Here is a 23,512-nt window from a genome sequence, read left to right on the forward strand (position 1 = left end):
GCCTTCAGAGAGGCTGAGTGGGGCTCATTTCACAGCAGAGGCCCCTGGGGCTGGGACCTGGGCCCAGGACCACAGAAGGAGCCTGCTTCTGAGGGCCGGGTCTCCAGCCAGTTCAGACTCCTGCCATGTATGTGGCCCTGGTATGTTTAGCTTCCTTTGGAATGAGATTCCTGGACCTGGGTGACTTTTCCATTCTGTATTCTGAGCCCCACAGGACTCTCACCCCCAACCACTTATCTTCCTAGGTCTCCAGCTGTGCAGACCTGAACATGTCTCTCCTTTCCCTCCACCCCACTTCCCAGCCCATGAGGTTCCATGTGTACCCATCTTGTGCACTTCCAGCTCTGCCATGAGGCGCCTAGCTCCTGCCCTGCGTTCTCTACTATGGGGCCCAGCTGCCTCTGTCCTCAAACCAATGGCCCTCCAGTTGACTTCGCAAGAGTCTCTTTCATCAGACAGGCTCCTGACAAGGGCTGTTTTCTCCTTGGGTTGGAGAAGGCCTGGGTCTCCCTCCTCAGAAGATTGTCTTTGGGGCCCTCACCCCAACTCCATAGCAGTGGCTGGTTCCTTTGTTCTGTCCATCACATGAGGCTTCTAGCTGGCGTTTTTGCTGCCTTCATGTCACTCTTGGGGTCACTTTTGCTGCACCATCCTGCTCAGATTGGGTTCTAGTCTCCAGCTCCAGCCTTCCCTCAGGAATCTCCAACTCCCAGGAGGCTTGAGGAACCCTCTTCTCCCTCATTGTTTCCTGCCCTTCAGCCAATTCTTCCCTCAATTTTTTCCTGCAAAAGGGCCAAGCTGGGCTGATGCAAGGGCCAGACCTTTGCTGGGCAACTGCAGGTAAGAGTGGTGTCCTGGACGTTGTAATGGACACCGCTTGCTGCTAGTGGAGCCACTCAGGCTTTGGTGCCAAGTCTGAGGCCTACAGCACAAACCTGGCCTGTCACGGGGGCAGGCTGATGCCTGGATAAGAATAGCTCTGGAGGGGTAATGGGGAGATGGCTAAAGGTGCTTGTTTGCAAAGCCTGGGCTTGATTCCCCAGCACCATGCAAAGCCGGACACAAAACTTGAGTTGTCAAGTTTTCTACCAAAGGAAAGGTGAGTCTGAGGAGAAACCTGATGAGGCCAGGCACCATAAGACCAGGTGAGATGGACTAACACACTCAGACAGGAATAAACCTGGAGGCTCCAGGTTGGGGTCCTTATTCCAGCTTCCCTGCTTACTGGAAGTGTGACCTTGAGCACCTCAACTGCTGAGCCATTTCTTCTGCCTCCAATTTAGTTTTTTTTTTTTTTTTTTTTGAGGGGGGTAGGCTCTCACTCTAGCTCAGGCTGACCTGGAATTCATTCTGTATTCTCAGGCTGGCCTCACACTCAGGCGATCCTCCTACCTCTTACCTCCCGGGTGCTGAGATTAAAGGCCTGGACAGGTAGGAACTTGCTCAGGGTAACACAGGAAATCAGCAGCACCCTCAGGCTGAAGACTGCAGAGACCATGGTACTCCAGGGACTGTGACCCTCTGCACCATCCCCCTGCCTCCACGCCCAAGCATGGGGTTCTGCTCACTGTTCTGCTGCTCTACAGGGGGCTGGGGACCACTGCTACTATCATGGGAAACTTCGGGGCAACCCACACTCCTTTGCCACACTCTCCACTTGCGAGGGGCTGCAGTGAGTATGGAGGGGGCTGGGAGGTGAGGCGGCCCGGGCCTGGCCTGGGATGGTGAGGAGCTGGGCCTCTTCCTCCACAGTGGAGTTTTCTCTGATGGGAACCTGACTTACATCGTGGAGCCCCAGGAAATGGCTGGACCTTGGGGAGAAATGTGTACACCAGGACCTCCTGCCACTGCAAACTCCAGATGCATGTGTCACTTTCTACATCTGGCTTTATGTGGGCCCTGGGGAATTGAACTCAGGCTGGCAGGCCCTGCAAGCAAGCATCGTTAATTGCCAAGCCATCTCCCCATCCCACTTTTCCAATTCAGAAAACTGTTTCAGGAGCTGAAGTTCAGAGTTAAGTAGTAGGACTTGAACTTAGACCCATGTGGCTTCAAAGCTTGCCTTACAGGATTCCTGGGAAACTGTGACCTGAGGGATGGACATTGCAGGGCCGGGGTCGTAGTTCAGTGGTAGAAAGCTTGCCTGGCATGTGTGCAAGGCCCCGAGTTCAATCCCACAGTACCCTGGGCATCTCAGGGAGAGAACAAGGAGACTGAGGCTGGCTGTGATGTGCAGAGACAGAGTCATCACTAGGCCAGAGGCAGGGATTAGAGGTCAGGGTGGAGGCAGGTGGGCAGACTGGATAAGGCAGGGTGATCAGGGGAACATGAGCTGGGCTCACTGTTGCTGACAGGCAGGACTTAGAGAATGCCAGAAAAAAAACAGAGTAAAAGGAGGGCCAGGGTCTCATTTTGAAGGGGAGTTCTTAGGGCTTTGCCTCACAAGAGGTGGTAGCAAGGACAGGGATGAATGTGCAATCTGATGGAGGTCACGGCATTTCACATCGGGAGGTCCTTTGAAATCATCTCACCCACACCCCTCATTTCAAGGTGTGAAGTTGTAAGCAGACTTGTTTCAAGTTACAGTGAGTTAGGGTGCAGAGCCCCACCGGACAGAACAGAGTTCCTAAAGGGGCCAGGCGGAAAGATCGATGCAGGTCGTATTTTCAGGACCACTGAGGTGAGAAGAGGGTTTGGGTAAAGCGGGTATGGTGGGAAGACACTTCAGGGCTTGGGAGCTGATGGGACAGGTGCCTAAGGCCTGTACTGAATGGACAGGTAAGAGGACAATGATCGGGAAGTAGGGACTGGACACCAACCTAATGTGGGGCTGCTGGGAACAAGGCTTCAAGGAGAACCTGACTTTGGCCATGACCAGGCTCTTAGATGACCTTGGGACAGTCCCAACAGAATGCTGTGAGCCATCTAAAATTCAGAAGGAGGCCACAGGAAGTAGTCAGAGAAAATAACAGGAGCCTTGCTAAGTGCTGAATCAACCCAGTGGTATCTTCCCGGATGGAAGAGCATCAAGTTTTCTTTTGTTTAATATTTTACTTATTTACTTAGGAGAGAGAAAGCAGCAGCTAGAGAATGAGCACAGCAGGGCTCTAGCCACAAAACTCCAGACGTATGCACCACCTTGTGCACCTGGCTTCACGTGGGCACTGGGGAATTGAGCCTGGGTCCTTTGGCTTTGCTGGCAAGTGCCTTAGCTGCTAAGCCTTCTCTCCAGCCCTGAGCATCAAGTTTTCTAGCAAAGGAAAGGTGGCGAGTCTGAGAAGAAACCTAAGGGCAGCCAGGCACAATGAACGCTGGGCTGGCGAGACTTGGAGACACTGATGCAAATGAGAAGCAAAGGGCGACATCATGATGAAGGGGGCACGGTTACAAAGAACTACTGAGTCAAGGTCATCTGCAGGCAGGGAGGGGACGGCAGCAATGGAAAGTGGAGTTGAGGTATGGAGAGGAAGGACCTGGCTTGTGTCAGGCAGACCCTGTGAGTCCTGGTCAGGTCTTTGGTGTTCAGGATTCCCCCCTAAAATTAACAGCCTAGTAGCACTGAGATTTTAGCCTGGCAGAGATGTCCATGCTCATATTTGTTGAGAAGGGCCAGATGGGTAGTGGGGTGGGCCTTGGCAAGGGTGAGGAGGGTGTCAGATCTTGGTGCCATGGGTTCTGAGTGGGTAGCAGGAGGGTGGTGGCACTCACTCAGCCTCCACTTGCTGAAGCCCAACCTATTCTTCAGTTACCCTGGATAGCAGCATGCTGGACCCTGGCCACTGCCTGAGGTCACTGAAGTGCAGACTGGAGACCAACACAGTGCACTCCTGTCCCATCTCTTTGTTGTATGTTAGTAACAAATTTATTTACATTTCCTGAATCAAGACTGTAGAACCTAACAGGAATGGCATAAAAAGGCCAAACTGGGCCTCTAAGGACTATGGTGCACACAGTTGCTCCATTTCCATCTAACAACTCAGGTCCTCACCCCACAGCTAGGCCCCCTTTTCTTCCTTTGAAAAGGGAGCACAGAATAGCACCAGACTTCTGGCAGCCTCAACAGTTAAAGACAAACGCACAGCAGCAGACAGGGTGAGAAGAGCCACAGAACAATTCGTAATTAAAAAAAAACAACAAAGAGTGGCCAGAGAATCGATAGCAAGCCCATTTCTGTCTCTAGATTAATGGCTTGGCTTTAAGAAATGGGGGGAGATCCTTGGGGAAGGAGGGAGGAAGGGGGAGATGTGTAGGTTGGCAGGTAAGACGCCGACCCTGCAATAGCGGAGCTCGGTGGGCAGCTCGGGCTGAGGCGGCAGAGAGGAGCTGAGAAGGCTCCCCCGAGGGGCTCTGGCCATATCCTGGGCTCAGGGGAAAGGTCAGTGCTGGGCCCCAACTAGAGTGCATGGGGGAGGAGTGCTGTAAGTGCTGAGCCGAAGCCCCTCCTCTGCTTCATATGTTCCTGAGAATCTGTGTGTGAGCGTGGGGGGCTGGGGGAGGGGACACAACAGGCATTTCAGAGCAGGAGAGACCACAGGCTTGTGGGAAAGGAGGCTGGGGTGGGGGTGGGCAACACCAACATCTAACCCTCCACTCCACAAGGCGGCAAGTGCCTGGTTGGAGGGAAGGGGTGGCAGGAAGCTGAGCCAAGCGCCCACTGCTCCCATTTCTTTGTGGTCCCTCACGATGACATCCTTGTCTTTGCCTCTTGGTGTGGACTGTTGGCTGTGCTGGCCAAGGCCACTGTACACTTCTTCCTGGTTAGGATCATGGCTGGAGGTTGCAGAATGGATGACCCGTGGCAGACTCCATACAGCTAAGCATGACAGCTGCTTACTTGAGTGACAAAGGCCAGGTCTGGGACTCCTTCTGGATCTTTTGGGGTGATCCAGGCTCGTCCCTGGCTAGTAGACAGCACCGAGCAGAGGGAGACCCTATGTCTGTGGCCCAGCACTGAGTGAGAGCTGAACCTGGGGCACAGGGAGACAGGACAGTTGGAGAGAACGAGAGTCCCAAAGCCACGGGGAGCAACGGGCTCCTGTACTGGCTGGCAGAGTGGGGCAGCAAGGAGGACCACATCTCCAAAGGCTCTCCCGCTGCGGAGTGCAGGTGGGCTGACGGCTGGCATAGGGCGGGGGAGCAGCCCGGGAGCCGGACAGTCTGTTCGAGAACAAGGTCAGGGGCTGTCTGCTCAGCACCCTTAGAGTCTAGCGGCCATCTTTCCTCAGGCTGAGGAGACTGTGTGGTTTGAAGCTCTGCGGGTCTATCTAAGGGCTGCCAGGGACAGGAGCCTGGAACGCAAAGGGAGAGACCATCTTTGCTACCAGTCGTCTTGGCACTGCAGGAGCTGGGGGCTCTTGGAAGAGAAACTGAGGCAAGTGACCAGCAAGGCCCTGGTTTTTTCTCAGCATTGCCACTGTGAAACTGGACTTTCCGCTTGTGGCCAGCAAGTGCCAGGTCTGGGTCAGAGAAGGGCATAGGAGCAGAGCTAGTAGGAAGGTACTGGCAAGCAGGGCTCTCGGACAGTGGTATCCTTGGTGGGTCCACAGGCCCATCAACTGGACCCTCCAGCTCCTGGCAGTTAACTTCTGGCCCTGGCGCCTCACCAGTCCCCGCAGATTCAGCTGGGTCGCTCCAGCCGTCCACTGTCCTATTTTCCTTTGGGGTACCTGAGCCTTGGCCACCATCTTCCTTCTTCATCCTGGGAGATGCTGCCTTGAGATGGGACAGCTGCTGGGGAGGGGATGGAGTCTCAAGAGAGAGCAGGTCACACTCAGAATCCACGGAACCTGATAGCCTGTGGGGACAGACACAACCAGTGAGGCTGAAGATAGGGAAGGGAGCCTCCAGTGGCTCAGGGCTGAGGAGTGCTGCCCCCTGGAGGCCTGTGGACGGATTCTTCTTTGAGTTGGACAGTGCAGGGGCAGGGTAGCCCCAAATAGGTTATTCTACTTAGTGGCTTCAGGGAGGTGGCTGTGACCTTTCGTGACTGCAGAAAACAGCAGAGCCTACTGCCCGAGCTGAATCCAAAGGCAGGATACAGGCAACAGGTGAAGCCACGGCCTTAGGTAGGAGAGTCTACCCTTGGGGAGCAATGGGAAACTGGGCTCAGGAGGCCCTTTATGGGGTAACATCTAGAAAGGGAGAAGGGTCTTGCTTGTCACCCATCTTCGAGGGACTCAGGAGCTATGCATGCTTTCTTGAAGCTGGTCAGATGGCTCATGATCCACCATGTCACTGCTAAGACAAGCTGGATAGGAGACGGTAAAAAGGAGACATGCTGCACTGTGGTTTCTGCCACTAAGCTCCTTTCCGCCTGGAGAGGGCACACAGATTGTGAGAACATGGGTGCTCCTGCTCACCTGGGGAGGCCAGCCTGAGAGGGGATGTCTGGAAAAGAATGACTGAGCTGGGCGATGATCCGATCAACTTCTGCATACGGACCAGGGTCGAGGGCGAAGGTCTGGTGCTGGGCACTCTGAAGATGCTGCCCAGAAAGGAGACACAGGGCATTAGACAAAGCTGGGATGGGACAGGTAGGACTCCAAACTGACTTGTGGCGATGGAAGATATACCAAGGAAGGGGGCACTGGGCAGGCAGGCTGGATCCTTCCATGGGGAGGGGCTTACCAGGCGGAGCTCCGTAAAGGCCACCTGGCAGCACTCACAGAACCCCTTCCTCCTTCTGGGCGTGGTGGGCGCAGTCGACTGCACGCACGGCTTCAGGTCCTTGAGTCCTCTGAAGAGTAGGGACAAGTGGTCACTGAGGGGTCCTCAGGAAGAGCTACACTTGGGGCCTAAAGCTCAGGTCAGGGAAGGAAGAAGCAAGATGGCCAAGGGACCAAGCAGGCACAGTAGACAAGTCTACCCGACAGTTGCAGTCATCCCAGATGGCGGGCAAAGCAGCAAGGAAAGTAAGGCCTCCCTATGGGGTGGGCAGTCTGTCTCCTCTGCATTCTCCTTGTTCACACATCATGCCACATGGGACAGTGAGTGACCATGGATGTGCCAAGAATCTCGTACATGAACTACCATTTTACTTGGACCCCCCCTGATATCACCTACAAGATGAAGGGAAAAGCTCTGAAGCCACCAAGGGGACCAGTGTTCTGACCACAATGTCTTCCACTTCAAATGCCCCTTCCTCATATTAGCTACTTCCTTTCACTGAGGACTTCTAAATCTCTTCCTCAAAGCCTCATACGATGATGCAGGCCTGTAATTACAGTACTCAGGAAACTGTAGCAGAAGTATCTGGAGTACAAGGCCAACTTGTTTCAAGAGGTCCTGTCTCAAAAAGACCAGGACTGGAGAGATGGCTTAGCAGTTAGGGTGCTTGCCTGCAAAGCCAAAGGACCCGGGTTCAATTCCCCAGGACCCACTAAGTCAGATGCACAAGGTGGCACATGCATCTGGAGTTCATCTGCAGTGACTACAGGCCCTGGCACACCCATTCTTTTTCCCTCCCTCCTCTTTTTTCTCTCAAATAAATAAATAATAAAACTTTTTGTTAAAAAAAAAAAAAAAGGCAAAATTAGGCCAGACGTGGTAAGGCATGCCTTTAATCTCAGCACCGGTGAGGCTGAGGGAGGAGAACTGCCATGAATTTGAGGCCAGCCTGGGTTATACAATGAGTGCCAGGTTAGCTTCGGCTAGTGAGACTTTGCTTTTAAAAAAACAAAACAAAACCCGGGCACGGTGGCGCACACCTTTAACCCCAGTACTCAGGAGGCAGAGGTAGTTGGATTGCCATGAGTTCAAGGCTACCCTGAGACCACATAGTGAATTCCAGGTCAGCCTGGGCTAGAGTGAGACCCTACCTCAGAACTCTCCCCCCACAAAAAAAAGACAAAATAAGGGACTGGGAAGATGACTCAAATGGGTACTCTCTGCACAAAAGAATCGGGCGTTAGTGGCACACATCTTTAATCCCAGCACTCGGGAGGCAGAGGTTGGAGGCATTCAAGACCAGCCTGGGACTACAGAGTGAGTTCCAGGTCAACCCGAACTAGAGTGAGACCTCACCTCGAAAAAGACAAAACAAAATAAAATATTGGGCTGAGTCTCCTTTGTCAATCCTGTTCTGGTCCATGGACTGCTAAGTCTGTGGCTTAGAAGTTAGAAAGGGTCTGAGAAGATGCCAGGCATGGTAACACATGCTGTAATCCTACCACCTGGGAGGCTGAGACAAGAAAATAATGAGTTCCAGTCCAGTGTAGAAAAAAGGAAGAAGGGGAAGGAGGAAAGGAAGGAGAAAGAAAAAGAAAAGGGTCTGTTAGGTCTGAGAGCATTATCTGCATTGAATCTCTTCTAGGGAAACATTCAAATGCTCAAACATCATCATGTGCAGAGTAGGAATATGAACAAACCTACGGACCACACAGCTGCTTATGCAGCAAAGGCCCTGCCCGCAGTTACTCTCACATTTAGCCCAAGGTCTCAAACTCTGCGATCACCCACAAGCCGGTAAGCATGAGCTTTTGGGGTATCAGAATCAGATTCTTTTATTTTTATTTTTTGGCTTTTTGAGGTAGGGTCTCACTCTAGCCCAGGCTGGTCTGGAATTTACTATGTAGTCCCAGGGTGGCCTTGAACTCATGGTGATCCTCCTGCCTCTGCCTCCCAGAGTGCTGAGATTAAAGGCATGTGCCACCACGCCCAGCTCATAATCAGATCCTCTGTGTGTGCTGGTTTTTGTTAAGCTAGGTTAGTGTTGGATAGTGCTCTACTAGTCTCAGTGCTTGTGTGCACGTGTGCAGGTGTGCGTGCATGTCCACATACGTGTTCACCATTGTGGTGCATGTGTTGGGCTGGCACTCATGTCTGGAGGTTGATGTCAAGAGTCGTCCTTGACCACTCTCCATCTTACTCACTGAGGCAGTCTCTTATTCGACCCAGAACTCATGGATCTGGTGAGTCTAGCTAGCCAGCTTGCCCCAGGGACCCCGACTCTGTCTCCTGGGCATCAGGATTACAGGTGGACTACCATGCCTACTTGGCATTTACATGGGGCCTGGAAATCCAAACTCTGGTCTTTACACTTGCATAGCAAGTACTATCCACTGAGCCATTAGCCTCTTAGTCCTTGTTCCTCAGAGACAAGGCTTCAGTATGTAGCCCAGGCTAGCTTTGAACTCATGATCATTTTGTCTCCACTCCTGAAATTATAGATGTGTGCCACCACACTTAGCCGTCACTATCAGACCTTATGATTCTGTAGATATAGACTGGTGTCCAGAAAACTGCATTTATTTAAAAAATGTTTGGTGCCCTGTGTTCTTAAAGGGACCCCAAGGTACTTGCTCTGATAATGGTGGTCTTACAGATCTGAGTTCAAGAAAACTTTCTCTCTGGACACTTAAGTCAATTCTTCAGTAGGGATGAAAACACCAAATAAACACTGTATGTTTCTTCTTTGGACTAAGATCCCCAAGGTATACTTTGTCAAAGGAGCAAGCAGATGGCCATTCCCAAATCTGACCACCAGGCCCGTGAGGGGGTGAGATTTGGTTTGTAATCAGTTCTTTGTACTCAAGAATCAGAAAAACTTACCTGGTATGGTGAGAACTGCCTGGGGTTGTCGGAACCTCAAAGGGACTTGCATCTTTGGGTCCCAGAAAAGAAATTTCAGGAAAGGATCTAAACTGAAGGTGGGAAGGACGAAACTTCCTGAAAAACAAAAAATTTCTCCTTTGACTACGGTGGGGAGAGCAACTCCACTCGCCACAATTCTGATGCTGACAACTGGTATGTACTCACCAGAACCCTCAGCATCTTTCTCCCTGTCTACTTTTTTTTTTTGTTTTTTGATGTAGGGTCTCACTGTAGCCCAGGCTGACATGGAATTCACTCTGTAGTCTCAGGGTGTCTTCACACTCAAAATCACGGTGATCTTCCTACCTGTGCCTCCCGAGTGCTGGAATGAAAGGCGTGTGCCACCATGGCTGGCTTCCCCGTCTGCTTTTGAAATACACTCATGCTCACGGCCTTTTGGCCACCACAAGCACCTCTGGGCTGAGTGGAATAAGTGGTGACATCCTATTTTATGCTTAAAGCAGAGCCACGATTTTCCTACTCTGAGAAGGGATAAACTTTCTGCATTAGGTGGGTCCTGGGTATGCATCTAGGTTGCTGGGTGTTGATTTTTCTTTACTACTGTTTTGAGACAAGGTCTTGCTATATTGCCCAAGGTCTTGAGTACCCGATCCACCTGCCTGCTCCTGAGTGCTGGCATTTTGCCACCGTATCCAGTTAAGCCTGGTGTTCTGAATAGAGGAGCGGTGCAGTGAAGGTTCTGGATAGCCATACTTGCACTGAGTGCTTCTGGCAGTTTGCCTCAAGCTGAAACGTTCAAGAGACTTCTAAAGCCAGAGCTGATTTGTGTAGATTTGGCAACCCTTGCTGACTGAGGTTACTTCTAGGCACACCCTGTTTGGCTGCAGTCGCAGTCGCTTATGCTCTGAAGGTGAGGGTGCGGGCCAGGGGTTCCTGGGAGCAAGATAAGCGAGACTCTGTGGTCTCAGGAGGTAATTAACAAATGAGTCTTGGACTTGTAAGGAGAAAGGGGGTGTCTACAACTCTAGCATCCCTTCCTTCCTTTCTTTTTAAAGGCAGGCTTTTGCTCTAGCTCAGGCTGACCTGGAATTCACTATGTAGTCTCTGGGTGGCCTTAAGCTCATGGCAGTCCTCCTATGTCTGCCTCTGGAATGCTGAGATTAAAGGCATGTGCCACCACTTCTGGCTTTTAGTTGTTGTTAAGGGAGAGAGAGAGAGAGAGAGAGAGAATTGGTGTGCCAGGGCCTCAGCCACTGTAATTGAACTCCAGATGCTTGTGCCATTTAATGGGTATGTGCAACCTTGCGCTTGCCTTACCTTACATGTCTGGCTTATGTGGGATCTGCAGAGAGATCGAACATAGGTCCTTAGGTTTTGCAGATAAGTGCCTTAACTGGTAAACCATTTCATTAGCCCCTTCCTTTTTTTTTTTTTTTTTTAACAAATAAGTAAAAATAGTGTTATTTTGGCTCATGGGCTTGGAGGCCAGGTAGTCCAAGCACATGACGTAAACATCTTCTGGTGAAGAACATCTTCCACTGAGCTTCTGGGTGAAGGCCTTGTGCTGCTTCCACTCTCATGGAAAGTGGAAGGGCACAAAAGGAAGACAAGGGGGCTGGAGCTGGGCTTGGTGGTGCAGGGGCAGGAGGACAGATGCAAGTTTGAGGTCAGCCTGGTCTATATAGCCAGTTCCAGGACAGCCAGAGCTCCCCCTGTCTGTAGCCCCTTCCTTTTTAAAATTTTTTTTTCTTTTATTTTTATTTATTTATTTGAGAGCGACAGACACAGAGAGAAAGACAGATAGAGGGAGAGAGAGAGAATGGACACACCAGGGCTTCCAGCCTCTGCAAACGAACTCCAGACGCGTGCGCCCCCTTGTGCATCTGGCTAATGTGGGTCCTGGGGAATTAAGCCTCGAACCGGGGTCCTTAGGCTTCACAGGCAAGCGCTTAACCACTAAGCCATTTCTCCAGCCCAATCCCTTCCTTTTTAATCATATTTTGTTTCTGCTTTGGGGACTTCAGACCTGAAGATGGTCTGGCCAGAGGTCTTCGAAAAACTGCTTAGAAACAAGATATGAAAAGAATGACAGGGGGCTGGAGAGATGACTCAGCGGTTAAAGTGTTTGGTTCCTCAGTACTTATGTAAAGCCAGATACACAGGTGGTGCATACATCTGGAATTCATTCACAGTGGCTAGAGGCCCTGATGCGCCCATTCTCTCTCTTCACTTCTGTCTATCTGCTTGCAAACAAATAAATTAAGAAGAAAGAGCCAGGCGTGGTGGCACAGAGGTAGGAGGATCACTATGAGTTCAAGGCCACTCTGGGACTCCATAATGAATTCCAGGTCAACCTGAGCTAGAGTGAGACCCTACCTCGAAAAACCAAAAAGAGAAAGAGTGAATGACAGGAAAACTCAGCTCCACTTGGTCTCCGGGGCTTAAGGCTGAAGCACAGCAGGTCCACGTCCCTTCTGCCGGCAGTGAAACTACCTGTGCCTGCCACATGCCATGCAGTCATGAGGTAATGCCACTGTCTTTCAGCTATAGCCTCCAAGTGCCAATTCCCGTGTTTATCTAGTTGTGAAGGAACTGGGGACTAAAGCACACTGGTTCCATCCCATTGGAAAGGGTGTCTCATATGCAGAACTCTTGGCTTACAGCCTTGGGCTACGGGATGGGAAAGTGGTGGTTCACAAGTCTCTTGCTTTCTCAGACCTCAGTTTTTCCCTACCAAGGAGAGGATGGCCTCTCCTCATGCTTTTCTCACCTGGGGCTGTTAAAGATAGCATGTGTCAGAAAAAGTCTTTTCAAATCCAAACAAAAAGGCTTCACCAAATGAGTCCCCAACACCGCTCTCCACATTCACACTTCAGCCAGGGTGATGTTGCGAACTGTACTATTGCTGTGACTGGGCCAGTGAGGATTCAACATTAAGTGTCAGTAGACACTTGGGAGAATGGAACAGCAACAGTGACCCTGGATAGGACATCACAAGCTCATAAAAACAGTATTAAATGGAGGTAATTCACACACAGGATCATTGAACTCTGACTCATCTCAAAGGAAAATCAGGCATGTAAGGCTACCCTCAGAAGTTCCCCCTGGTCTGCATGAGACTTTTCCTGGACAGTGGGAGACAGTGGCTTCTAAGGAAGATGAAAGTGCAAAGCTGATAGGCTCCATGTGCATGTCAATCTTCTGAGTATCTCTTCCTCTTTCCTTTGTGGGGGCCTAGTGGGGCAAGCTGAGAGAAGGGAGGTCCCACTTACCTGCTTACATCTTCGATTTTGAGGAATGGTGCCTTTAGTCTGACCACTGGAAGGAGAAGAATGCACACATTAGCTGTCTGTCCCAATGCAGAGCCACAGCACACACAAAAGAAATACTGAGAGGCAAGGCTCTGCCAAAGGCTAAGAGCCTGCATCCTTCCAACTGGCACAGATGAGGCACATATCCCACCTCCCAGGCTCTAGCCCAGGGAAACAGCTGAATTGCTGAGGAACAGACAGTAGGGTTGCCTGATAAAAATGCCCTCCTTCACCAGGATGCAACTTTTTGAATGTGGGTCCTGTGGGCCGTCAACTCCAAAGATGTCCCACTATCATCAGAAACCTGGCTGACGGGAGAAACCCAGGCCTTAGTGGTTCCTGGTGAAAACATGGCTGAGGTTGTATGATGCTTCTGGTTCTTCCTAGACCTTAGCTAGAATATCTTACAAGCAGAATTCTCCATGAAGCTCAGAGTGTTGGGGAGAGAGGGACTGGAGGAAGGAGAACAGAGAGGAAGGGGTAGACAGTATTTGCTGCCAGGTATGGTAGTCCATCTCAACACTTGGGAGGCAGAGGCAGAAGGATTGCTACAAGTTTTTGGACACTTTGGGTTATACAGCACTAGACCCTTTCTGATGAAGAATGCTAGCTGGGTGCGGTGACACATGCCTTTAGCTCCAGCACTTAGGAGACAGAGGCAGGAGGATCACAGAGTTCAACTACAGTGAGTCCCAGGTCAGCCTGGGCTATAGTGAGACCCTACATTGAAAAAAATCAACAAAAACAACAAAGTTTTTTTTTTTTTTTTTGGTAGCAGGATAGTAGAAAAATACCATAGATGAAATGCAGTTCAAATTTGGAGTCAATAAATGAAGAAATTTTCCCTCTGTTGGTTAGCTGTATACAGTTTACAAAATCTCTTAGGCATTAAAATCTTCTCAGTGACAGACCTCTGTTGAAGAAGACACAGGCGGGCTGGCAGCCCAGCAGACCTAATATAGAGACACACAGACTCAACCCAATGGAGGTCATCCTAATACCCCAGCAAAAGGCAGCCTTGCTTGGCGTGGTGGTGCACACCTTTAATCCCAAGGAGGCAGAGGCAGGAGGATCGCCATGAGTTTGACGCCATCCTAAAACTACATAGTGAATTCCAGGTCAGCCTGGCTAGAGAGAGACCCTACCTGAGAAACAAGACAGCCCTTTCTCCTTGGTTAGAGTCTCCTATTAATTACTTTTGGGGGATGATTTCTTGTCTTTGTAATTAACTAAGAGTGATTAAAATCAGTTCCCCTCACAGAATTCCTTGAATCTAGAGCATGAGGAAGTGCCAAGTCACTTTTCTTAGCTCCTGCTTGTGTACAAGTAAATGCCACTTAAAGAGCATCTCTGGGAGAAATATCCAGGGGGAGAAACTCCTGCTGTCCAAGAGGAGCCAGAGACGAAGTCCATCAATGCCTGCTTGTCAGTTTGGCATTTCTGAAAACGGCAGGCAGCTGTCAAACTGCCCACCCCAAACTGCTACTGAATCAGAAAGAAAAGGAGCCCAGGAACAGCCAGGAGGATGCCGGGGCCAAAGTGCCTGCGTGGGGTCCTAGTTCTTGAGCAGCCCGGGCAGTAGCTCCATACTTGCACTTGAATGCACTTCTGCTTCCCCAGAGAGCCAAGGCCCGGGCCCAGCAAACATGAGGGGGCAACACAAGCTGGACCTGTTTCCTGCCATAGGAAAGTGAACAGATGCTGCCTCTGAGGGAGTCATGGCAAACTGTTTATAGAGGGAGGGATTGCAATTAGATGAGGAAAAGCTACTGCACTGACCTTTCTGTGTTCTTGACTCTGATCCTGGATGTGTTCCCTAAATGGAAAGGGAAAATAGGTTAAGGATGTGAGGCAGCCACGGGGGGTCAAGGAACCAGGCCTAACAGGGCAGGTTGCTGCGAGTCTGCCCCACTTTGCTTCCTGCTGTTGGGAGGCCTGCAGTACCCGACTCTCAGCAGCGAGTTGGAGCAGACCTGGGTACAGAGGCTGCCTCCACCTCCCCAGCACCACAATGAATGGGGAGCTGTGGGAAACTCCATGGCAGCTGACTTTTCACAGAGATGCAGAACACAGCGTTGGCATTCTCCGGCCCAGGTGGGAACGGAAGCGGTGCCACTAGTGACATGAGGAGCGTGGCCCCGATGGAGGCTCAACAGAAGAGGTGCTCACTAAACGGCAGCTTGGGCTTTCTAGGCGCTGCTGTCATTCTAGGCCACCTTACAAGTCAAGGGTGAAGACAATGGACATTTGCTTTCTAGTGTCCTTTTTGTGGGTCAAAACCAGCATTTAACATATGTTAGAATAAAAGAAAATGTCAGGTGTGCTAGTATATACCTTTAATCCCAGCCTGGGCTACAGAAAGTTCCAGGTCAGCCTGGGCTTGAGTGAGACCTTGCTTCCAAAAACAAGAAAAAGGGCTGTAGATATGACTTAGCAGTTAAGGCGCTTGACTACAAAGCCAAAGGACCCAGGTTGGACTCCCCAGGACCCACGGAAGCCAGATGCACAAGGCGGCGCGTGTCTAGAGTTCATGTGCAGTGGCTGGAGGACCTGGTACACCATTCTCTCCTTCCCTCTATCTGCCTCTCTCTCAAGTAATAAAACAAAATTTTTTCAAAGTTTAAAAAAAGAGGAAAGGATCTTGGAAATGGCTTAGTGGTTAAAGATGCTTGCTTATAAAGTCTGCTGTCTGAGTTCGATTCCACAGTACCTACATAAAGCCAGATGCACAAAGTGGCACATGCATCTGGAGTATATTTACAGAGAAGAAACCCTGGTGCACCCATTAAAAAAAAAAAAAAAAAAAAAAAGTAGCAAAAGAGCTGGGGAGTGGGGCATATTATACCCTAAACGCATTCCAAAACCTAAAGCTATAAAATGCTTTTATTTTATTTTCAAGTTAGGGTCTCACTCTAGCCTAGACTGACCTGGAATTCACTATGTAGTCTCAGGGTAGCCTCGAACTCCCAGCAATTCTCCTACCTCTGCCTCCTGAATGCTAGGATTAAATGCATGGGCCATCATGCCAGGCTAAAATGGGTTATAATTTTAAAGTACAATAAAAATACATAAAGGAGGCTGGAGAAATGACTCAGCAGTTAAGGCAACTGCATGCAAAGCCTAAGGACCCAAGTCTGATTGTCCAGTACCCACATAAAGCCAGAAGCAGCACAAGGTGGCACATTGTCTGATGTTCATTTACAGTGGATTCAAGCCCTGGCACACCCATTCTCTCTCCATTATCTGCCACTCTCTCTCTCAAATAAACGAATAAATAAAAAAAATTTAGGGCTGGAGAGTTGGCTTGGTGGTTAAGGTGCATGCCTGTGAAACCTAAGGACCCAGGTTCAATTCTACAGGTAGCACGTAAACCAGATGCACATGGTGGTGCATTCGTCTGTTGTTTGCAGTGGCTAGGGGCCCTGGTGTGCCCAGTCTCTCTCTCTCCTCCCCTCTCTGTCTCTAATAAACAAATAAATAAATATCATTAAAAAAAAATATGCAGGGCTGGCGAGATGGCTTAGTGGTTAAGCGCTTGTCTGTGAAGCCTAAGGACCCCGGTTCAAGGCTCGATTCCCCAAGACCCACATTAGCCAGATGCACAAGGGGGCGCACGCGTCTGGAGTTCATTTGCAGTGGCTGGAGGCCCTGGCGCGCCCATTCTCTCTCTCTCCGCCTTTCTGTAACTGTCACTCTCAAATGAATACATAAAAATACCAAAAAAATTAATATGTGGGCTGGAGAGATGGCTTAGCGGTTAAGTACCTGCCTGTGAAGCCTAAGGATCCCAGTTTGAGGCTCGATTCCCCAGAACCCATGTTACCTAGATGCACAAGGGGTGCACGTGTCTGGAGTTCATTTGCAGTGGCTGGAGGCCCTGGCGCAGCCATTCACTCTCTCTCTGCCTCTTTCTGTCTGTTGCTCCCAAATAAATAAATAAAAATGAATAACAAAAAATTAATACGGGTATGATAGTGCATGCCTTTAATCCCAGCACTCGGGAGGCAGAGGTAGGAGGATCTCCGAGAGTTCAAGGCTACCCTGAGACTACATAATGAATTTCAGGTCAGCCTAAACTAGAGTGAGACCCTACCTTAAAAAAATAAATAAAGATAGGTATTTTATTTTTCTTAGGCAAGCCCAACAGACTGACCTTTTTTTTTTCTTTCTTTTTGGTTTGTTGAGGGAGGGTCTCACTCTGACCCAGGCTGACCTAGAATTAACTATGTAGTCTCAGGGTGGCCTTGAACTCTCGGAGATCCTCCTACCTCTGCCTCCTGAGTGCTGGGATTAAAGGCATGTACTATCATACTCATATTAATTTTTTTGTTGTTGTTCATTTTTATTTATTTAGTTGAGAGCGACAGAGAAAGAGACAGATGATAGAGAGAATGGGTGTGCTAGGGCCTTCAACCACTGCAAATGCACTCCAGACACGTACGCACCCTTGTGCATCTGGCTGACATGGGTCCTGGGGAATCGAGCCTTGAACCGGGGTCCTTAGGCTTCACAGGCAAGCACTTAACTGCTAGGCCATCTCTCCAGCCCCTCTTTATGTGTGTATGTGTGTGTGCGCGTGCCACTGCAATTGAACTCCAGACACTTAAATCACCTTGTGCACCTGGCTGACATGGGACCTGGAGAATGGAACGTGTCCTGAGGCTTCCCAGGCAAGCACCTTAACTACTAAGTCGTCTCTCCAGCCCAAGGTGTTATTTTTTTTAAATTTTATTTATTTATTTATTAATTTTTAAATTTTTATTAACATTTTCCATGACCAAGGTGTTATTTTGTTGCTGCTGTTCTCACTGTTTATGTCAGGGAGAAAGGTCAGTCTTGGGAACTGAAGCTGGAAAAGGGAGAAACTTCATTGGATATCTTTTTGAACTTTGAACACACATCTATTAAGCAGAAGCAACCCCTCTCCATCACCCCAAACTCCTATACTGGGACTGTGGAAAGAGCAGGGTCAGAAGCTGAGCTGCAGCCAGTTTAGATATAGTCAGCACACTGACCTTTCTCTGGACCACTAGCAATCTGCAGGGTCAGGCCTTTCTCGGACTTCGGCTTGGTGAAAACACCATGGCGTTAAATGAAGCACTCTTTATTGTTAATTAGCTAATTGTTTGTGGTTTTAGGGATTAAACCTAGAGCCTCATGCATGCTGGGCAAGCACTCTATCACCTAGCTACGTACCCAATTTTGGCGTGAGCTCTCTTGATTGTGTGTGTGTATTGGGGGGAGGAGGTAGGATGTGGCTCTAACTCCATCAAAGAAAAGCCAAATAAGCAATTGCAAGATGGCAGTTATCTGAAGCTACAACACCCTTCCCCTATCCATGCAATCCGCAGGTTCACTCCCAGGCCAAGACTGTCCCGGAATGGCAGCCTGGCCAGCAAGCTTTTTAAACTTTTTGGTTTTTCGAGGTAGGGTCTCACTCTAGCCCAGGCTGACCTGGAATTCACTATGTTGTCTGAAGGTGGCCTTGAACACAAGGTGATCCTCCTACCTCTGCCTCCCTAGTGCTGGAATTAAAGGTGCGCGTCTGGCCAGCAAGTTTTATGTAGGCCAGAACAACCCATGGGCAGCCCCTGGCTCAGGCCACAGTGAATGCATCAGCAAGGTGAGTGAGCCACAGGTGCCACACAGAAACCACGGGATGACAGAAAAGATAGCTGTGCAGAACCATGGATAATGAGAATGAGGTACTGGAGGCTTCTTGCAGCTTTTAGAATAGCCTGGAAATGGTGACCAGAGTTGTCACAGACTTCACTGCAAACTACCTGCTGCCCTTCAGTAGCAGGATGACCTACCTGTGGCTTGTCTGGTTCCTGTTTCTTCACACATGAAGAGTTGAGAGACAGCTGCTGCACATGCACCATCATTTCTGTGGAAAGACACAGGACTATGGCAAGGCTTTCACCACTGGCCCAGGCAGCTCCTTTCTGAGCTGGGGAACTAGACCTATCCCCTAACTGGGCCCATTGGATCATACAAGCCTTGCCTGCCATCTTGTGGCTAAATGTCACCTTGGCATTTCCTGACAACAGGTAAGGCTGGGTCCTCCATGCTTGGAAAAGCACTTCCTGAATCTTGTGCTCTTTTGCAGCAATGAATACAACTCAGCTTTTGCCCTGAGGTGCTTCACAGTTCACTAAGGATGGTAAGCCATGTCTGAAGAGTGGCATCTGTGGGAAAAGACTCCGCTCTCAAGCCACTCAGATGTATATTCAGGTGTTGTCCAGATCAAGTCAGAAAGGGCTGATGTCACAGTGAGATGGAGTCCCACATGCCAGGGATTTCCTCTGCACAGCCCCTGATTCCTCTGAAAGAAACTGGTGCACTTGTAGAATGCTCCATCTGGACCAATCCCCTAAGCTGGATCAGGGAAAGCCTGACTCTGAATGGAGCTTGACATGAGACCAGTCACTAAAGCTGATTCTAGACAAATTCTAGTATAATTTTTATCCCAATAGCAAACAGGCCTTTCATACTGTGAGGTAATCCTATGCAAAAGACAAAACACAAAATTGACAGTTGAGCCAAACTGTGTTGAAATGTAGGTTACGATGCTTACTCTGGTGAGACCATTGAGTGTATATACCATCTCTCTGAAGGCTCAATTTCCTTATGTACACAATGAGGGCAGAACTGAGGTGAGGATTAAGCCAGATAATTCCTAATACAGTGTAAATACTTAATGATGGTCACCACTCAATAGGATTATTTCCTTACTTGTAAAACAGGACCATCACAACCATTCCATTTATACTATATTAATTAAAATATTCAGGTTCCAGGCTGGAGAGATGGCTTAGCAGTTAAGCCTCTTCTTGCCTGCAAAGCAAAAGGACCCAGGTTCGATTCCCCAGGACCCACATAAGCCAGATGCACAAGGTGGTGCACACATATGGAATTTGTTTGCAATGACTGGAAGCCATACCCATTCTCTCTCTCTCTTTTTCCTTAACTGCCTCTCTCTCAAATAAATAAATAAAAATGCCTCCTCCATGTAGACCAACTGACAGAAAGCTGGAAAAAGTTATCCTGCATGCAGTTCAATGGGAGAGAGAGAAATTACCAGTGAAGATACTCAACAGTGGACACTGCAAGCCTTGTATTTGGCCAGCCAGGCCAAATGAGCCAACATGTGCAATAGTGGCACGTCTGTTATGAGGGAAAACAACCACCCTCTAATTTAACTAGATGCCTGCTCCATGGGAGGGAATACATCCCTGACACTGAAAACCTACAATAGGGGTAGTCATGAGCCCTAGGGGTGTAACGTCTGCTGCTGTCTGGCTAAATGTATATACTATGCTCAAACTGCCCGTAAGCACTTCTCTTAATGTTCATACCCATATATTAATGCTACTCTCACTTTTGGTTAGAGAAGCTTCTCTTTTCATATGGCAGTGACCTTGGGATGACTCAGAAGGCATCATGATGCTGGAAAGAAGTGACAGGAGTGCTCAGCACTGCAATATCTCTATCACACCTTCCAAGGCTCAGGGTCCATTGTGGAAGAGGTGGTAGAAAGAATGTAAGAGCCAAAGGAAGGGTAGGACTCCTTACAATGTGCTCCTCCAGACACAAAATGGCCTGGATATTCATGACCATACAGCGCCTGACACTACCTACATAAGACCATAAGAGGAGGAAAAGATTATGACATCAAAATAAAAGAGACTGATTAAGAGGGGAAGGGGATATGATGGAGAATAGAGTTTCAAAGGGGAAAGTGGGAGGACGGAGGGGATTACCATGGGATATTGTTTACAATTATGGAAGTAGTCAGTAAAAGTTCAGGTTCCTGCCTATATGGAGGACACAAGCCACATTTTGCTATCGGCTATCCTGCTTTTCCACACCCTCCCATCTTGTGGAACAACACAGTAACTGAGCATTTCTGTCTCCCAGCCTTCATGATCATGTTCCCTAAAAAGGTGACATTTTCAGTCACCAAGGTGCCTGTCCACAGGCCCCCAGGGTGGAAGCAGTACCGTCTACATGCAGGACCTTCACTCCCCAGGAGCGGGCATTCATCAGAAGGCTGCTGCTTCCACTGGGGCCTCCAGTGTTGCTTCTCTGAAATGACAGCAAAGACTCTTCAAGCATGGACAGGATGGGGACAGGCAAACAGTGATCTCAGAACCCTAGGTCAACGGGGGGGGGGGGGGGGGGGGGGGGGGCAGGGAGACATGAATTCTTGGCAAGGGAGAGGAGAGAAGAATGCCTGGAGAATCTGCCTGAATCCCTAGAAAGACACATCCTGTCCTACACACAGGGCAGCCAGGCCACACTGTGACCGACCATGCTTCTAAGAGAGCTTTATGTCAGGAGAACCTCTGTGAGGAAAGCTCAGCATTCTCATCAAGCAGGAAGCTATGCCAACTCCGTACAGCAGCACCATCTCCCTCATTCTAAACAAGGTATGTGATATGCGTGTATGGTGTGTGCACATGTGTGTGCAGATGTGTACCCTACCAGGCATGAGGCCAGCCTGGGACTACAGAGGGGGTTCTAAGTCTGCCTGGGCTACAATGAGAGCCTGCCCCATCCCAAGTCCTGTCTCACCCAGCCTACCTGGTTTCTTATGGCTTTCTGCAGTAGCTCCTTTCCTCTGCTCAAAGGCACCTGGCAGGAAGAGAACAGCAATGAGGTATGCTATGTAGACCATAACGTATTTACAGATGTTGATATAGGAAGCCGAGCATGGTGACTCACTCCTTTAGTCCCAGCTCTCTGGAGGCTGAGATCAGAGGACTGCTGTGAGTTCAAGGCCAGCCTGGGCTAAAATGGGACTCCACCTCAAAAAAGAAAAAAAAATAGCAACAACAATAAAAAATGTTTACATATGAGCTGGTGAAGGTGCCTTGGGTCATGTCCCTCAGAAACCTGGAGCAATAACAACAAAATGAGAGCTTAGCTGGGCTTGGTGGCGCATGCCTTTAATCCCAGCACCCGGAAGGTAGAGTTAGGAGGATTGCCGTGAGTTCAAGACCACCCTGAGACTCCGTAGTGAATTCCAGGCCAGCCTGGGCTAGAGTGAAACCCTACCTTGAGAAACCAAAAAAAAAGGAAGAAGAAGAAGAAGAGAGAGAGCCTAGAGAATACGTAAGAGGTAAAGATAAAGCAACATGTAGGTTTGGGGCAACCACAGGAGCTGCAACCTGAAACCTGGTAGAGAAAGTCACTGTGAAAACTTCCAAAACATTCTGAGATTTCTTCTGTACTTCACAATAGTAATGGCAGGAAATGTTTCATTTCAGAAAATTTCTTTGCTCCTTAGAAGTATATGTTCACAGATATTTTATTATTAGACAAATTTAAACAAAAATAAGAATATAAGCTTAGGGGAACAAAAGCCACAGTACGCTCTTAAGTGAAAAATGGGACACAAGTGTTGTCCCAACTGCTGGTCCTCTCTACTTGTGTACAAGGAGGATGGGAACTGCCGTGGCTTCAGCACGTTCAATTCCAACGAGCCCCTGCTGCTTTGCAGAGGACTCTCCTGTTTCTGGACCTCTAACTCTGCGGTCGTCATGTGAAGAGACACAGCAGGGAAGAGACAGCATGGGGATGGTGTGACGCTGAGCACCTAGATCCACACCTATGCCAAAGTTCTCAGTCCCCAAATGTAACTGAGAATAAATTAAATCATAAGACTCAAATCAGAGTCTGCCAAAAGGAACTCATCAAAACCTACTTCATTTGCTTACAAAACACATCTCCCTACCCCTCAAGGGTCTTACCAAGGGCATGCGTTTCTGGGAAGTCCTGGTGTGGCTGCCTCTTGGATCATCCATGGAGAATGAGTCCATTCTGACCTCACGGGGGCTGGGGCCACCTCTGTGGCTTGTCCCACCACTCTCTGCCTTTGCTTCTCTGCGGTTGGACACAATGTAACTTACTTCTTTGCTCAGAAAACCCTCAATTACCTGAAACCAGATCACAGAGATGGCTGAAAACCAAAAAGCAGATGTAGAATTGTCAATATCAGGAGGCGGGGAAGGAAATCTTGGCTGGCAGAAGTGCCAGAATCAATCATTCTTTAAATAGACTAACTGCAGTTCTGTACTGAGCCCCTCAGGAAGACGTCACCCTGAAATGTAATACAGTTTATATATTTCAGGTTTTGCCTCCAGGAACTGCTGCTCCTGACACAGAGGCAAAAGGCCACAGGCTTTGAATTCTAAGGCAACACGAAGACTGCATGCAGAAAAAACACATTGAAATGGATAGGCAGGATTAAAGGTAGTTCGATCAGGTCATTATTTTTCTATGTAAGCTATAATGGGGTATCTAAGCACTGTATCTAAAATCTTGACCACAGTATAAAAAGGAGCCTAGGGCTGGTGATGGCTTAGCAGTTAAGGCAAATCCCTGTGAAGCTCCAGGTCCCATATAGCCAGACACACAGTGAGGCGAGAGCACAATGCCGCACATGTGCCACAGGGAGATGCATGCACACGGCTGAAGGGTCTCTCTCTCTCAAGAAAAAAAAAAAGAGACTAAAATTGAAACGAGGATGCTGAGGCTCAGTGGTTAAAGGCACTTGCTTGCAAAGCCTGTCTGCCTGTGTTCAATTCCTCAGTCAGTCACCCACATAAAACTGGATGGGCATTACAGTGGCAGAGCCCCAAGTG

At 49.2% G+C, this 23,512-nt stretch overlaps 1 protein-coding gene across 4 annotated transcripts in view; it reads right to left on the minus strand.

Moving 5' to 3' along the window:
• Window positions 1–3,199: 3,199 nt before the first annotated feature.
• The window catches only part of Dbf4b (DBF4 zinc finger B), a 28,046-nt gene continuing 7,733 nt past the window's right edge, over window positions 3,200–23,512 (minus strand). For 2 of the 4 annotated variants that reach the window (XM_045158376.1, XM_045158379.1), the window contains 10 exons: window positions 22,619–22,804; window positions 21,450–21,500; window positions 20,867–20,951; window positions 18,677–18,750; window positions 14,643–14,679; window positions 12,825–12,870; window positions 9,550–9,666; window positions 6,628–6,736; window positions 6,360–6,484; window positions 3,201–5,794 (listed from right to left, as the gene is read on the minus strand). In XM_045158376.1, coding sequence (XP_045014311.1) covers window positions 4,831–5,794; window positions 6,360–6,484; window positions 6,628–6,736; window positions 9,550–9,666; window positions 12,825–12,870; window positions 14,643–14,679; window positions 18,677–18,750; window positions 20,867–20,951; window positions 21,450–21,500; window positions 22,619–22,804 — 1,794 coding nt within the window. In that variant the 3' untranslated portion in view covers window positions 3,201–4,830. Of the gene's footprint in view, window positions 5,795–6,359; window positions 6,485–6,627; window positions 6,737–9,549; window positions 9,667–12,824; window positions 12,871–14,642; window positions 14,680–18,676; window positions 18,751–20,866; window positions 20,952–21,449; window positions 21,501–22,618; window positions 22,805–23,512 lie in introns of all 4 variants that reach the window. The other 2 variants (XM_045158377.1, XM_045158378.1) reach the window with 2 other exon arrangements.

This window comes from Jaculus jaculus, chromosome 9 (assembly GCF_020740685.1).
Source record: "Jaculus jaculus isolate mJacJac1 chromosome 9, mJacJac1.mat.Y.cur, whole genome shotgun sequence".
NCBI classification, from domain to species: domain Eukaryota; kingdom Metazoa; phylum Chordata; class Mammalia; order Rodentia; family Dipodidae; genus Jaculus; species Jaculus jaculus.